Source organism: Photinus pyralis, unplaced genomic scaffold, assembly GCF_008802855.1.
Source record: "Photinus pyralis isolate 1611_PpyrPB1 unplaced genomic scaffold, Ppyr1.3 Ppyr1.4_LG5, whole genome shotgun sequence".
In the NCBI taxonomy this organism is placed as follows: Eukaryota; Metazoa; Arthropoda; class Insecta; order Coleoptera; family Lampyridae; genus Photinus; species Photinus pyralis.
Genome location: NW_022170596.1, coordinates 34182874 through 34198099, shown reverse-complemented (window position 1 = coordinate 34198099; position 15226 = coordinate 34182874). Strand labels below are relative to the sequence as shown.

The window sequence follows — 15226 nt, the reverse complement described above, 5'->3', positions numbered from 1 at the left end:
AAATATCCGTTTATGCTGAAGTTAGCGTTTCCAGAGCGGTTTGTTAGTTACTTGGTAAAATTTCCACTACCAATCGTTCCCCTAACAATATTTTTGACAGATTCCATACTAAAACCCCACTCAAATTAGTCACTCATTACAGATGTTCTCTGAATACCAAAAGTGAGAATGAGTAGGATTCGCACTAACTTGAGTTAGAAATGAGTGACTAACTAGTTGAGTGTGAGTTTGAAATTAGGAAGAACTCTGAATTCGGCTCAGTGACAACTTCACTCCATTATGACAAGTACTGAAGTGTCACTTTTTGTCCCGCCGGGATTAAATTTGGACGAAAATCCTGGAAGGATGAAATTACTAGCAAGGCAATTTCAGTAGGTTGTTTCACATTTTGTATGCGGCACTACTTATTAAACGCATCGTACTGCTGCTCATATAGTTTTTTTGGATTTCGGTGGTATCAATTCATTACCTAGTTTGGCTGCTTTTTATCAATGGGTGCGTTCACCAGAACCAAACGTGTTTGCGCTTTGATTACGTTTGCAAACACAAACTGTTTAGGTGCTGGTGAACGATAGGGTGCGTTTGCCAGATCGAATTGTTTGCAAACCGTTTGCGCTTTTTAGATAAGTACTGAAAGGTTCCACCCTGTATATACAACTTACGACGATACATACATTTTTGAGAGTTGGCAACCATACAATTTCTAGGTGGGAAAAAGCTGCTTGCGCCACCTAGAAAGCACGAACGGGAGTTACTTTTGGCATCTTGTCTTGAATGGCGGTCGTGAACGTTTCGCTCCATAAATGTTTGTTGTTATTTTGTGTTATTTAATGCAGGTAGTAATTTTTGCATTTCTTTATATCGTATTTGTGTTTTGTTTGCCGCATTTTATATTTTTGTGTGTTTGAATATTTGTTTTTGAAATTTACTTGGTTTAACCGCAATGCAATCATATGTGTGATACCGTTATGCTATTGTTTGTAATTGTTTACATTTTTGGTGTAATGCTTGCTTAATTTATGTTTATTGATGTTGATTACTTGGTCTTGGTATCGCGTTGCAGTGGCCCATCTCCAGTTGTGACGTCACTAAAGCAATGTCACGGTAGGCTACCCTTAATACATTGAAAAAGTAAAATATACATTTAAAGTTTAAATTTCGCGTTAGTAGAATCCGTAATTGCCATATTTGCAATAAAAATTTGTTAGGGATGTCACTCATGTAGGTACGTTATTGAGAATCAGCCCTTCATCTCCAATTAGAAATAATTAATTAGCCACGATCGGCTAGCAAGTTAGGTGCTCAGAGGAGTACGAAGAGGCCTGCATGATGTGTTGCCTAATGTAACTATAGTTTTCCAGTTTTATTTGAAGATTTAGGCGAATTTCTTCAACTAACGGTTCCAGCAATTTATTTTCTTCCTATGCACTACTACATACAAAGTGGCTGGATGTGTTATATTTTATATTAAAATTTAATAAATTTACTTTAGTTTAAAAAGGTATAGGGGAATCAAGATGTACTCTAAAAGTAGTGTTTATTAACTAGTTACATGTTAAAAACTAGATCACAAAAATTGTTTAGTTAGAACATAACTTAATCCAGTCTTATGATTTTAGAATCGGGCTCCCCTTCAGCATCTGCACTTCTTTTCAAAAGGCCGCGATAGGTGACGCTGGCTGAAATGGGGATTTCAATTACTGTACCTGGAGCAAGAGAACACCCCGGTGCTTTTTGAATATAACAATTAGTCGCATAAGCAGTATAACTTTTATAGTCTACTAAATAACCTTTCATCAGTAAATAAGCGACTATTACTTCAGCTTGATGTCTCTCAACCTTTGGCATCGGAACATCCTCAACTCTTAAATTCTTATCCCCTCCTTTAAACCAGATGTCAAGGAGTTTTAACAGTGTAAGATGAACTTCGTTTTTCTCTGCTTTCTCAATGATTGCGTACACATATTTACAAACGGGTGTAATGTTGTACCACACAACCGAAGTTGAAGTTTTACAATTGTCGCAATTTCTATTACATTCGTTACTATTCCATTTTTCATCAAAATGTGTTGCTAGCAATTTACGCCGACATCTAAAAAATATTTTAACAAAAACGCCTCAGTCTGTAAATATACATTACGTCGAGGAATCTAAACAATATTCTAGAACAGAGCGAAGCTTGGTTTCCTCGGTTTTAGAATTGACGATAGCGCTACCACGAAAATAATCACTAAAGCGATACATCACAATACATTTTGCCGCCTTCCCATCCCTTCCAGCTCGACCACTTTCTTGATACAAACTTTCCATACTTTTTGGAATCGAGTGATGGATCACAAAACGTACGTCCGGTTTATCTAAAGGAATCAAATGATTGAATAGTTACTTTAACTCAATTACCGATGCCCATTCCGAATGCGACTGTAGCCACAACTACTTGGTACTCGTCGTTTAGCCACTTCTCGTGTACTTTGCGTCGTAACTCTGGCTCGAGATTCGCGTGGTACGGGCGTACCTTTAGACCACGACCCCGTAGTGCTTGCGCTAAATCCTCTGTGTCTTTTATACTTAAGGCATATATGATTCCGGACTTGTTTTTGAACTTATTTTTTAGTATACCTTCAAGATACTCTAAACACTGTTCAGTTTGTTGAGGCTTAGGTATTACCTTAAAAAGAAAATGATTTATATAATGCCTAATCGAATGTATATATCGAGGGAAACCACTTATACAGGTCATGTACAGCATAAATTAAATCATGGTAAAGTATGTTACATACCCTCAAAAGTTTACAAATTTTGGAACAGCCTTAAGGCACTATACCAATTGAAAATGTCATGAATTACATGGCACATGGCACTGGGGGTCTGAACAAATATTAGGACTTAAGATCTAATTTTATTTATTATTGAATTTAGGGGATCGTGAAAAAAGTCGATATCATTAACTGAGGATAACTTATTTAAAGTGATCAAGATCTTAATAAGTGGGGAAGTTGTGTTGTTAACTACAAAAATAGTATTATTTTGCCTTAGCTTAACAAATGGTACCTTAAGCTTAAATTTCTTGAAGTAATTCGGAAGAGTATAACAAGTTGTGTAAAATTTTGAAGACAAAAATTGTGGAGGCAATGTACCGTCGGGTTTCTAACCTCGTTATATCTAAGCCGAAAGTACTATTTAAGTAATTAAGCTGGGTACCGTAAGAGATCAAATGTGGATAATTTTGGGTTGACCTAAAAAACATTACTCGGATGAACTTTTTCTGCACTTTTTCGATCATGTCTGAGTATTTTGAGAGTTTGAGGAGACCAGATACATGCAGCATACTCAAGCTTGGATCTAATAAACGCATTATATAAGGTTAGCATTGTCTGTATATTCGTGAAGTTGAGTGTATTCCTGATAACGAAACCAAGAAGTTTGACCACATACACATATGACCACATCTATATTTTTTTTTTAAGAAGTAATTTTGAAGAGATTGAAAGAGTACACATAAATCCCTCTACTTCTTAATAAATATCACTGTACATTAATTGGAAGCATTGAAAGTATCGTGCATAAACGTATTGTCACAGTTTGAGAAACTCATTCTCATTGTTATTCTTTTGTAAATTCCTATAGGATATGAATTATAGTATTCATATCTACTATCCATAAAGATCTTAAGAGTATTGTCTAATGCCTATGTACAATGCACCTTCAAGTGGTTCCCCCTTGAATGTGAATACCAGGTGAGTTATGAAATCAGAAGGGCATTCGGATATAGCATTTGTAGCAATCTGGAATATTAACCTTGTAAAATAAATTTGGCCTATTAAAAGATGACCTGAAAATTAAGCATCCTTTGATATTCAACATATTCTGTACATCAAACAGAACCGAAAGGGTGGCAGTTGCAGTTAGCCCAATGATGGGAACATTGGGGAACATATCCTTTAATAAACTAAGAAACTGGTAATCTGGACGAAAATCATGACCCCACTGCGAACAACAGTGCACCTCATCTTAAATTAAAATGATGACATTCTGTAGGGAGTTAGAGACAACTCACCAATGGCTATACGTTCCAAGTTTCCCATTGCGTAGCATTTCTGTAGATAGGATTTAAATAGTTTACTTTTGCTTAACCACTCAGGTGTAACATACAACAATTTAATAACCGGCTTAGTACCCTTCGATAAGTAATCATTAATTTCCTTTTTAATTTCCTTAGGTGTACTCGAGTTAATCGATTTACTCACAATACCTAATTTTCTTAAAGCTATCTGTTGATCTTCAATTAATGATAACAAAGGAGAAACGACTAAAGTAGTTCCTTTTCCAACTAAAGCAGGGAGTTGATAACACAGACTTTTACCACCGCCTGTTGGCATAAGCAAAAGTAAATCCTTCTTTGATAATGTCGCATTTAAGGCCACTAATTGTGTAGGTCTAAACTCTTCTAGTTTAAATTTTTCCCGAAGTAGTGCAGTTAGGTTTGCAGACCAAGGAAAGTCAGTTCCTTTATACAAGTCTTCCGCAGTTTTATCAAAACTCTTGACTAAATTGTGTTGTTTTTCGAGTTCATTCTTTTTGGTTTTTAATTTGTTCAGTTTCTGTCGCAGTTTTGCTATTTCCGATTCGATAGATTGAATTTCAAGATCATATTTTTTTATTTCCGCACCTAAATCTAGAATTTCGACAATGTGAATAAGATCAGTTGAATCAAAACAAACCTTCGTTCATTTTAGTGATTACTGATTTAAAAAGTAGGGTTAATGCTTAATGTACACAATCTAGTAGATACAAGAGACGCTGTCACAAGTGGTATACAGGGCGTGTACGAAATGGATGTTTATTCAGGTGTCGAACACGAAATGTCAAGTGAAATTGAATAAAATACAGACGTCTTACAATTTTTATATAAATATGGGTAATCTATATTAAAAAAAGCACACACAAAAAGGTACCTACAAATATAAAACTCGCGCTTTCTTTTCAGAAGCAACCGTCTAGAAATTGATGTGTTCCCTTTCTTCAGTTCTACTGAAATTGTGCAACACTGAATAAACAGAACGCCATCTCTGAGAGATCACAGAAACTGCAAATTCAAATAACATAACCACACATTAATGTAATAATTTAAGAATTTATACTTTTAATTTTTAAAACCCACAATGCTATTAATAAAGCAATGTAAGAAGTGTGTCAGTGTGTGTAATTAGCACTTTATTAACTTTGACTATTTTAGTGTTCCACCTTTCACCACCATCACCACTACTTCAGTCAGTTCGCTTTCGTTCCAAAATAAACATTCAAAAACCTCAACTCCCACATCATGTGAAGGCTACCTTTTTAGAACTTACCAAGCCGATGTTTCCACGAAAAGTAAAAACTCCGATAGAGTTTTGCAATAAGGGCAATATTTACGCGAAGGATGGCGAGAATCCATATCAGGAAATAATTGCAGGCGAAGTGTTTAGATGGTTCCAAAGCTCGCGATTAGTAGCGTTTTACCACATGAATCCGATGAGCAGTGACCAAAAGTTCAAAGCTTTTGCGTCATTTAAGAAAGAGAAAATGCATTTTCAAAATTTTGGGCGGCGTACAATGGAATTGGCAGTAAAGGGAACGGCATATGAAGCAGCTTTATCATTGTACGTGTCACGCAACTTCATAGTTTTCAGTCCAGAACCTGAAATTAAAAAGTTGCTGAAGATATCGAAGAAATTTCCAGAAATTATACTGATGGGTAACACTCTTTTTTGAGTAAAGTGTTATTAAATGGCACATTTCAGCTGGAATCTACGAGGGGAAGTTTTTAAGCAAAGATGAACTTGTAAGTTACAGCGCGATACCAAACATTCAGACTGCACAAGCTGACCTGGTACGAACACTGGATAGTTTAGGAGGGCAATTAGTACAGAATTTAAACATACACCAAAATACCTTAATGCATAATTTAGATGAACGAATTAAACAATTAGGCAGTTCTTAGTTACATGTTTTTATTCAATAAATGTACAGTTGTGAGTCCTTTGCTCTCCTTATCCTAAAGCTAACCTAAATTTTCCCTAGTAATTAAAGGTAAAATAAAATGACGAATGAGAAGTGGAATCTGCAGTGCATGTTAACAATAGATTGCAATCAGGGTGCTATTAGATCTGTTCGATTTAATGGTAAGTATTTGAGGTTAAGTCAATTTTTATGTTACCACTTTACAGTCGATGGTTCCTATTGTATGACTTGTGGTTCAGACAGAAAAATAAAACTGTGGAATCCATACCGAAACTTAGTATTGAAGACCTACTACGGGCATGGAAACGAAGTACTCGATTGTGCCTCATCCTGCGACAGCAGTCGAATCGTGTCCTGCTCATCGGACAAATCAGTCATTTTATGGGATGTATCAACCGGACAACCTCTTCGTAGGTTACGCGGGCATGCCAGCACAGTAAACTGTGTTACCTTCAACGAAGAGTCCAGCGTTGCGATCTCCGGAGGTTTAGATAATGCGGTTATGTGTTGGGATGTGAATTCCCGACGAAACGAACCGATTCAGGTTTTAAACGAGGCCAAGGATTGCATAACGTCCATTTGCGTTTCTGATACCGAAATTTTGACTGGATCTGTTGACTGCTCTATCAGACGGTATGATTTACGAAATGGTGCATGTCACGTTGACTTTGTAGGAGGTATTACTGATTTGTATTGAAGCATAATGTCTACACAGATCATTTTTAGCACCAATTACATCTGTAAGTTTCTCACGTGATGGCCAATGTATACTAGCCAGTTCATCGGATAATACAATACGATTACTAGACAAAAACACTGGAGAACTACTCGGAGAGTATGTACTAGTTTTCTAGTTTGTGGAATCTGCCTAATTTGGTGTCTTTCTTTAGATATGTTGGACATCGTACTAACGAAATGACCATTCAAAGCGCCATTAGCTATACTGACAATCATGTTTTGTCTGGATCCGCCACTGGGGAATTGTTTTGCTGGAATCTTGTAAGTGGGAATATTGAACGAAAGTTATTACATACATCGGGAAAAGTACTAAACTCATTATGTGTTCATCCAAAGAAGGATGTCGTGTTAACTGCGTGTGTAAACACCATTAAGTTGTGGGATAAGGCGGAAAATATAAAAAAGGATGAAGCTCTTTCCACATAATCGTTTAGGCATTTTTTGTACATATTTGTATTGTAGTAGGTACTATACGCTATGTTTCATATCGCCAAGGTATTTTTTATTTTCATACATTTCATTTTTGATATTTCAGACAATATTCTCTCATTAAAGCAATTCTGATCTTCCATACATATGTGTTTTTCTTCCTTTAGGCAAATCTATTTCATAATGCTGAAAATTCCTGTTTCAAATTATAAGGATATCACATATTGCATTTAAGCCTTTCAGATTTCCCAACAGTGTATAGGGGTTTAAAAGCCCTTATAAAAATCTGTCTTCTAAAGGCTCTTTTAAGATTCTCAAATTTTTAAAAGTTTCTATAAACGTCTTTAAGAGCCTTTAATAACGATTTTAGATTCTTGAGATTCTTACCCCTCTTTAACAGACGAGCCTTTGTGAGACTGTGAGCACTTTTAAAAGTTTTCAAGGATCTTAAAGAGTGAGCAGATAATCTGCAAGAATCTTTTGGAGTCCCAAAAGATCCTTCTGGTAGGTGTTTGTGAAAGAGCTTACAAGCCTTGTTTTGGTAATTTTAAAAACTGTTTGGTGTTCAAATGTCAATGGCTGATATAAATGAAAATGCTGTTCTGTACGATTGCATTCTTTCATTTTATTCGATTATACTAATAATAGTATAATACTACATAAGTAGTGTCGTTTAATCTTTCTTTTGTGCCTACTTCTATATGTATCTTATCACTCCATTGGAAAATAGAACAGTAGTATCAAAACGAGTTCGAACCTTTGCTTCCCATAGATAAGTCGGTGGTGATTTCTACTTATCTAAAGCCGACTACGAGTATTTATTTTTTACTCATAGGTGTCCCCATACTAACTTTTTTACTCTTAGACGATACAGCCTTTTCATATCATCATATCATATCATATCATATCATATTTATTATTTGTCACAAAATACATTCCATATACTTGTATAAGAACAGAACGTACGTAACAATGTGTCATGTGTAAAATATAAATATAAATATTTTACATAAATTATAATGTTAAGGTAAAGCATACAATGAACAATAAAACAATAAAATCATCTTTCGAGATATTCGTTCAAGTGGTAATATGACTGCTCCATCAAAAAGTTTTTGAGCGTTATTCTAAATTTCGAAAAGGAAGTAATTTCTTTAATATTGCTCGGTAAGGCATTGAAAATTTGGCACGCTCGGAATAACAAATTCTTTTTTTTGTTGTTCACGTAAGGACAAAAGTTGCATTTTTTGAGAGAACTATTGCTAATATACAGTGTTTCGTATCTTTTCCCGTTTTGCTATTCTTTCTGATGTGAGGTGTGTGGCCTAGACGTATGTCACCACCTATCGCGATTTTTCAAAAACAAAACCACCCACAACTTTAAATATCTAGCTCGTTTTCTTATGCAAACTTCTATTAAAAAAAGTATTTCTTTATAATCAAAAAGATAGAAATTAAATATTTAATATGATTGATTGATGTCACCAAGTTTATATTTGTAATCATGTATACAGTTCTTTATTCTTTTATTGTTGTGCCTAATGTTTGAATTCAAACAATTTTTTTTTCAACTTGGCCAGGCTTTTATTTTTGATTTCTTTTTCCTTGATTTTCTTCTTATTTTTTTAGAGGATATTATATCTCACTATATTTGATTATTATGATTGTAAACGGTAGCGATTCCTTTTATCAAGTAAATAAATATTAACTAATGCAACTACAGTTTATTAATGTTAAGCAAAACTGGGTCATTGAATAAAAAATTAAATAAAAAATTACTGAGTCCTATTTGATGATGGATACTGTTCTTCGCCCAGAAAACAGAACAAAAAATGTTTCAAAACCCACGCAAAACCCACTCGTGGGTGTTGCCGCGTAATGCAACTGTAAATGAAATCCCTAGGTGGCACAGGGGCCCAGACCCAGACCTCGATGAAACAGACAGACAGATGAGAAAAAATCGAGCACATAAGCGTTACCTCTACTTCGTTGTGTTACGCTAAAAACAACTTAGATAGGTACGTAGTTCTTAGTTAAGGCGGCCTATTGGTGGTACTACAGGAAAATATGAAACAATTGATCAAGAATTTAGTAAGCAATTTTATTAACGCAATATAGATCCTATAATTCATTTTATTAATATAAAAAACTGTAGAAATATCAACTGTTCTTGAAAAATACACCAGATTTGAAATACGTAGGTATTAAAACACTATTTGAAATTACTAAAGAACATGCAGCGTTTCGAAAGTATAGGTAGTTAGGTAGATGTAAAAAGCAAAAAATCTAACTGTAAATCACTAGTGTATAAAAGAGATTGAATAATAACGGGCGATCAAAAATAAGTTGCTGTCAAGTCGCCTTTGGTAGTTCAAGTTAAGTACGATTTCCCATTTAAACAAAAATTTCAAAGGTGACTCGACAGCAACTCATTTTTGATCGCGTAGTAATTAGCACTGGCTACAGCATGACGCTACTCTATATTGGATTCTTGGAGGTGCTGCTGGATTATCTACATGGCCAGTCATTCTGTAGAACTAGCGGTTACAAGCGTGTGGTACGATTGTAGCAACTACAATGGAAATCTCTTGTTATCTATTGAAGACCATGGTATAGTTTAAATGACCTAATTTCATTCTAATAGACAATTTTTTTATCTACATAAAATCTGGCATTGAAGATAAAAGAAACAGCAAGTGGGGAAGAACCCAATTAATTATTACTAATTTGCACTGCTGTTTCTTTTGCTTCAGGGCTTCTGCTAGGTTAATATAGCTAATCGGTCTAAATTTATTGTAACTAGGATATGGGAGAACATATTTAGCAGCACTAAACAAGATAAGACGGTAGGTAAACTTAAAAGAACTGAAATTCACATTTGGCCATAGAATATTCTCACAAGAATTAAATTTTGTTAAAATTAACAACAAACCGCTGTTACCATAGTTAACACTTTCTAAGGATGTTAATGCTATATGTAAAAGGTGTAGATTTCTGGCAGATTTGACATGCATTTCTGTTTACATAAGTAAATGCTGATCACTGACTGCCAGTACCATTTGTTAAGTGTATCATGGGGAATAGAGTTAGTCCTTGCATAATGTAAATAGTGCAAAAAAAAAGAATGTTGTTCTGAGGGTAGGGAGTTTAGGTACCGCACAAAAATAATGTATAACAATAAGTAGGTTTTTTTGTGATGTCTATGGATATACCTTTCGAGCAACCTTCGCTTCAGATCTGGTGGGTAGGTAACATAAATATATTCATTGTCCTTATCAGAAGTTCCATAATAATCTTCGTTATATTGCTGGTGCCCATCACTACTTTGTGATGCATCATGTCTCAATGCATGCGCCGGTGAAGGAGTTGATCTGTCCGTCATACTCGCACTTGTAACGCTGACATCATCCGTGCTAATCTCGTTGTTTGAACATGTTACATAATGGTACATGAATAAAAAAAACACTTACTCAAATAAAACCCATATGATGTAGTAACATATGCAGATCCCCAAAGATAGTACCATTACTATCATGCACAATAAACCCCATGGAAATTGCCGGAAATCTCCCTGCGAGTCCTCCCAATATCTATCACACGTCAAATACCAACACACTGCACGATTCAACTCCTCTACAATTATTATGAATGCGTTACGCAAGCAAAAATCTGTTACCTTCTATTTCCTTAAAATCCTTAATCGACAAATGTATTAACAACCCTGCAATACAATCTCTCACTAATATTTCACATTTTGTCTTTAGCAACTGCAATTCCTCCGGTTTACAATTCGCTTTAAGTTTTTGTAATTCTGCAATACGTTGTTGCTTGTCAGAGGCCGGCAATGCAGAATCGACTAGATCATTTTGGCATACTCCATTAAAACTATTATTTTGGGATTTATCGTCCTCACTACTGGAATTGGCATCCTCTAAAAGTTGGAGTATAGAATCGAAACCATTTACAACCGTGCAGGTACCGTTATTTTTCTTTGCCTCCTTAAGATTATCATACTTCTGGCAATGATCTATTTGTTTTGACGGCCCGTTCGATTTCTTTGTAGGCAAAGATTTTGACTTATACTTCATTACCTCTCTGGGGATTGTAGAAATCAGTTCGGTTCTATAAGTGGAAGTCTCTCTCCAAATTTCAATGTCCGTATTTACAGTGTCTGGATATACAATTTTTTCATCTTGTGTTTTTAGTACATCGCACCGAATTATATCGCAGTAATCAGCAAGGCACACGGCATCTTCTGCCTAACGGTAACAGGTATTCAGTTCAGTAGAGTATTGTTTCAATTTAGAATCTTACCATATTAATATAATTTTTATGGCGATTGTCAAAATGTAAATCCAAATACTTTTCTTCAAAAAAAGATTTTCCACATAAACCGCAAGTCCACTGAGACGGCCGGTGCTGTTGTTTCGCCGCTTCTTGTGGCCCAAAAATATCTCTAAACGGATGAAAAGGACATTCTAATGGAATACTAACTTTATATTTCTCTAAAACGGGAATCCATTTATTTTGGATTATTTTTCTCACTATTCTTGCGTTATCTTTTGGGCATGATATTTTGAATATTGTCGGTCCCGGCCATGGTATCAGTGATAACATGTAGAGGACCAAAATCTAAAAATGGAATAAATTAAGTAAGTAGGTGGAATATTGATTGGCCATGCTTGTCACACACGCACATATCTCACTTACATTCCCAATTTTGGAAGTACATACCTCAATATGGAAATAATTAGCCTTCATTCATATTCTTTGCATAACCACTTTGCATGAAAGGTTTACAAATATATTTCAACATTATAATGTACAAAAAACCGTTGGCGTACTTTAGACCTGCGCTGAATTTCCAGTAGCGTCGCGGCGGTGAACGAAAGGTTGCCTAACGACAGATGCGTCGTAACGTCGTTAATTATGCATATTTTTTAGAGCTTTTAATTATTGATTTGTAATATTTAACATAGCAATAGTTTTCAATTAACCTCGTAATAAATTCATTTCTTAAGAGGTCCATTCTTTTGCTGTATTTCGATAATTGTAGGTCATAATGAATTTCATCGACCATGTTTTTGTACATACGTTAAATATAAATGTAGTAGGTAACCAGTGGAAAAGCAATCCGTTTTATAAACTTTACCACGCCCTTCCAATGTTACCATGGAAAAACGCATTGATATGACGATATTAAAATGCGCGAAGACATACAGCAAACTGCAATAAACGCAATTCCATCCTTTATTTTATGAAAATAATGTGCAAGTAACTATGTTTACCTAAAATCGTCCTGAAACCTTCATTTTTATGCCTATTTTATGTCGGGGAAGTTTAATTTCCATGACAGAGGCAGACCAAACTGCTTTTCCTGTCGCCTGTCACATTACCTGCCGCACCTGTCACATTACCGGCAGCACCTATCACTTTTCCGCCCGCACGTGTCATATTGCTAAATGTCTGTAATGACTCCTGTCATCACTGACGGATTGACATTAACCAAATGTTATGAAAATTGAAATTTTATATTAAACTACGATTTTGGGTAAAGTTTAATACAAAACTCATCAATAAAATGACATTACTTGACTCGGAAATTAAAGTGCTTGGCCCGAAAGGGGCCTCGTACTTCAAATTTCCTCGCCAGTAATGACGTGTCATTTTCCTGACTTTTATGTAAATAACTATTTCGTATCTGTCCCTAGATTTTGCAGGCAATAGATCAAGCGATGCCTGATTAGCTTCTTCTAAAATGTCTGAGGGAATGTTTTCCTCTAAATCACTTTCTATTTCCATATTTCCTGATGAAAAATTACAGAAACGACCAGTACACAAGCTACTGTTATCATATCATATCATATTTATTATTTGTCACGAAATACATTCCATATACTTGTATAAGGACAGAACGTACGGAACAATGTGTCAATTTTACATAAATTATAATGTTAAGGTAAAGCATACAATGAACAATAAACAATAAAATCATCTTTCGAGATATTCGCTCAAGTGGTAATATGACTGCTCCATCAAAAAGTTTTTGAGCGTTATTCTCAATTTCGAAAAGGAAGTAATTTCTTTAATATTGCTCGGTAAGGCATTGAAAATTTGGCACGCTCGGAATAACAAATTCTTTTGAAAGAGTGTGGTCCTATGTCTACAAGGATACAAGTGAGTTTTTTTACGTGTGTTGTATCTATGATCGGGATTTATGAAACTTGATTTGTTTTTTAAACGCGTTGGGAACATATTTCTATAGGATGTATGTAGCGAAAAAAAGGAAAGAATGTGAATGTGATTTTACTTTCGAACCGACAAATCATACAAATTTTATTTTAGCTCCTAGACAGTAGAAAAAAATTATTACCGTTGTTAAAAAGTTTTTTTGTATCTTCTGAAAACGCCCGCGCATTCACGAAATGACATTTTTTCGATTTTTTAGAACGCAACTTCGCTTGTTTGTAGAGCTACAAGAAAGTTAAATCAGCATAAAATTCCGAACATAGATGTCTATTCAAGTGAGTTTGGATCTCTTACAGTTTACAGGTCCCCATAATGGACATAAAAAAACTGACCCTGTGTAGGTACAATGTGTTCAAGATATGGATGGTCTATCATGGGGATGTCGGAAGCTTAGAAATTACGAGGGTGGTTTAAATTAGGGAAAATTGCCTTCAATTAAAGGTTATTTTTATGCGGAAAGGACAACCAGAAATTTATGCGTTACTTTTATTACGATGATACAAAAAAAAAATGGGGACCGGAGTTGGTGCACCGCGCACAAGGCCCTAATCGTGCGGAGAATACCTATTAGACCAAGAACACATTTTCCCGGAAAATTTTGAAAAAATGCTCCCAAAAGGTGGTTCTCGCCCGACTAAGGCGTGGTCACGGGTGCACCATTCCTGTTGAAACATCAGCTATTCCACAAACTTTTGTTTTTATTTGTGGTGTGTACATCGTTGCTATTTCCTAATAATCAAACGCTGCCTCAATACAGTATCTACTTTTTGTACGGGCCAAATATAAATTAAAGTTTGATTTTTCCGAACGAAACGTTGTATTAAAATCTTGTTAACGCGTCTTGCTAGAGCTCAAAAATTGTTTTTTTTGTCTTTACAGAATGAAAATAACTCCTAATTTAATCGTCGTCGTATCTTCTATGGTTTCCAAGATTCCCTATCATGCATGATAAACATCCTTATCTTGAACCCAGTGAATGTGCACCGGGTAGCACTACGTGACTCCGTCCAGTACTTTGCTTTCTTAAACATTCTCAGTATGATGATGTTATATTTATGTACATTTATTAAAAGAATGACTCTTTTTGAAAGATAAACACGTCAGTGTATATCGAGAGGGCATTGCGTATGATTTGAGTAGTTTTAAAACTTTCCCGATCGGATGTTTTTGAATTTGTAGACATCCGCATATAAACGAGGGTGATAAATCTCCACGCATAACTCGAAGACATGCAGCTTTTGTTTTCAAAATAAGGGGTTTCTATTTTGAAGATCTAGTAACTAGTTGCAATTTCCCATCTAAATATATCTCGAGAGGATAGCCTCGAATTGAGTGGAATAGCAACAGAATTCAGGAAAACAACCATCACTTAGGAGAATACGTGTGATATAATGTTTCAATTTACGCTTTTAAAAAAGTTTATTAGAAAACAAATGTACTTTGACCTAGTTTTCGACTTCCTACATAATTCTGACGTGCTGTGCGTGCAGCTTAAAGTTTTATAAGTTTCAATTGGTTTACTACTATGGAGGCCTAAACGACGTAATACCTAACCTTTTATAATGATTTGCATTCAACGTTGGAAATTTACGAGTTACTCTAATAAGCATCATTACTTACTGCTTGGAATGTGCAATAGTCATAGATATGAATAACTAGTCTCCTAGATCGTCAATGTTATAATTTTAATTTATGGTACAAACAAAAAATCAATAGATCTTCGTAAAAATAAACTTTTTTCGACATCAAAGCTGCTTCTGCATCATCAGGTTTTGTATGGTACAAGTTCGTGCTGACATTTCTTGAG

General features: G+C 35.2%; 4 protein-coding genes across 6 annotated transcripts; 2 read left to right on the top strand and 2 right to left on the bottom strand.

Annotated features, from left to right (window-relative positions):
* Nucleotides 1–1520: 1520 nt before the first annotated feature.
* LOC116170311 (ATP-dependent DNA helicase Q1-like) lies at nucleotides 1521–4836 on the bottom strand. The gene is made up of 6 exons (XM_031486611.1): nucleotides 4722–4836; nucleotides 4058–4675; nucleotides 3799–4010; nucleotides 2401–2668; nucleotides 2141–2357; nucleotides 1521–2092 (listed from the first exon to the last, which is right to left on the bottom strand). The coding sequence occupies exons 1-6, from the start codon at nucleotides 4729–4731 to the stop codon at nucleotides 1597–1599; spliced, it is 1821 nt and encodes a 606-aa protein (XP_031342471.1). The 5' UTR covers nucleotides 4732–4836; the 3' UTR covers nucleotides 1521–1596.
* A 198-nt stretch (nucleotides 4837–5034) lies between these two features.
* LOC116170314 (39S ribosomal protein L10, mitochondrial-like) lies at nucleotides 5035–6021 on the top strand. The gene is made up of 3 exons (XM_031486617.1): nucleotides 5035–5181; nucleotides 5237–5737; nucleotides 5784–6021. The coding sequence occupies exons 1-3, from the start codon at nucleotides 5163–5165 to the stop codon at nucleotides 5981–5983; spliced, it is 720 nt and encodes a 239-aa protein (XP_031342477.1). The 5' UTR covers nucleotides 5035–5162; the 3' UTR covers nucleotides 5984–6021.
* A 4-nt stretch (nucleotides 6022–6025) lies between these two features.
* LOC116170313 (WD repeat domain-containing protein 83-like) lies at nucleotides 6026–7314 on the top strand. Its single transcript, XM_031486615.1, has 4 exons — nucleotides 6026–6164; nucleotides 6210–6680; nucleotides 6730–6838; nucleotides 6894–7314. Exons 1-4 carry the CDS (start codon nucleotides 6083–6085, stop codon nucleotides 7165–7167), a joined length of 936 nt encoding a protein of 311 aa, XP_031342475.1. The 5' UTR covers nucleotides 6026–6082; the 3' UTR covers nucleotides 7168–7314.
* Nucleotides 7315–9297: 1983 nt separating this feature from the next.
* On the bottom strand, nucleotides 9298–12347 carry LOC116170312. Of its 3 annotated transcripts, XM_031486613.1 has the most exons (7): nucleotides 11905–12339; nucleotides 11485–11802; nucleotides 11150–11429; nucleotides 10847–11101; nucleotides 10641–10803; nucleotides 10383–10583; nucleotides 9298–9742 (listed from the first exon to the last, which is right to left on the bottom strand). In XM_031486613.1, the coding sequence occupies exons 1-7, from the start codon at nucleotides 11929–11931 to the stop codon at nucleotides 9715–9717; spliced, it is 1272 nt and encodes a 423-aa protein (XP_031342473.1). In that variant the 5' UTR covers nucleotides 11932–12339; the 3' UTR covers nucleotides 9298–9714. The 3 variants fall into 3 exon arrangements, with proteins under 3 accessions (XP_031342473.1, XP_031342472.1, XP_031342474.1); XM_031486612.1 differs by having other exon boundaries at nucleotides 9298–10583; nucleotides 11905–12347; XM_031486614.1 differs by lacking the exon at nucleotides 9298–9742 and having other exon boundaries at nucleotides 10405–10588; nucleotides 11905–12344.
* Nucleotides 12348–15226: the final 2879 nt, after the last annotated feature.

Coding starts and splice junctions, on each gene's coding strand:
- LOC116170311 (XM_031486611.1), bottom strand. Junction 4,011..4,057: donor CTTGGAACGTATAGCCATTG/GTGAGTTGTCTC, acceptor TTTTAATTTAAG/ATGAGGTGCACTGTTGTTCG. Junction 2,669..3,798: donor GGCCAAATTTATTTTACAAG/GTTAATATTCCA, acceptor TTTCTTTTTAAG/GTAATACCTAAGCCTCAACA.
- LOC116170314 (XM_031486617.1), top strand. Junction 5,738..5,783: donor TCCAGAAATTATACTGATGG/GTAACACTCTTT, acceptor GGCACATTTCAG/CTGGAATCTACGAGGGGAAG.
- LOC116170313 (XM_031486615.1), top strand. CDS start 6,083: ATGACGAATGAGAAGTGGAATCTGCAGTGCATGTTAACAATAGATTGC. Junction 6,165..6,209: donor TAGATCTGTTCGATTTAATG/GTAAGTATTTGA, acceptor ACCACTTTACAG/TCGATGGTTCCTATTGTATG. Junction 6,839..6,893: donor ACTGGAGAACTACTCGGAGA/GTATGTACTAGT, acceptor GTCTTTCTTTAG/ATATGTTGGACATCGTACTA.
- LOC116170312 (XM_031486612.1), bottom strand. CDS start 11,931: ATGAAGGCTAATTATTTCCATATTGAG. Junction 11,430..11,484: donor ATAAAAATTATATTAATATG/GTAAGATTCTAA, acceptor TGTTACCGTTAG/GCAGAAGATGCCGTGTGCCT. Junction 10,804..10,846: donor GGATTTTAAGGAAATAGAAG/GTAACAGATTTT, acceptor TAATAATTGTAG/AGGAGTTGAATCGTGCAGTG.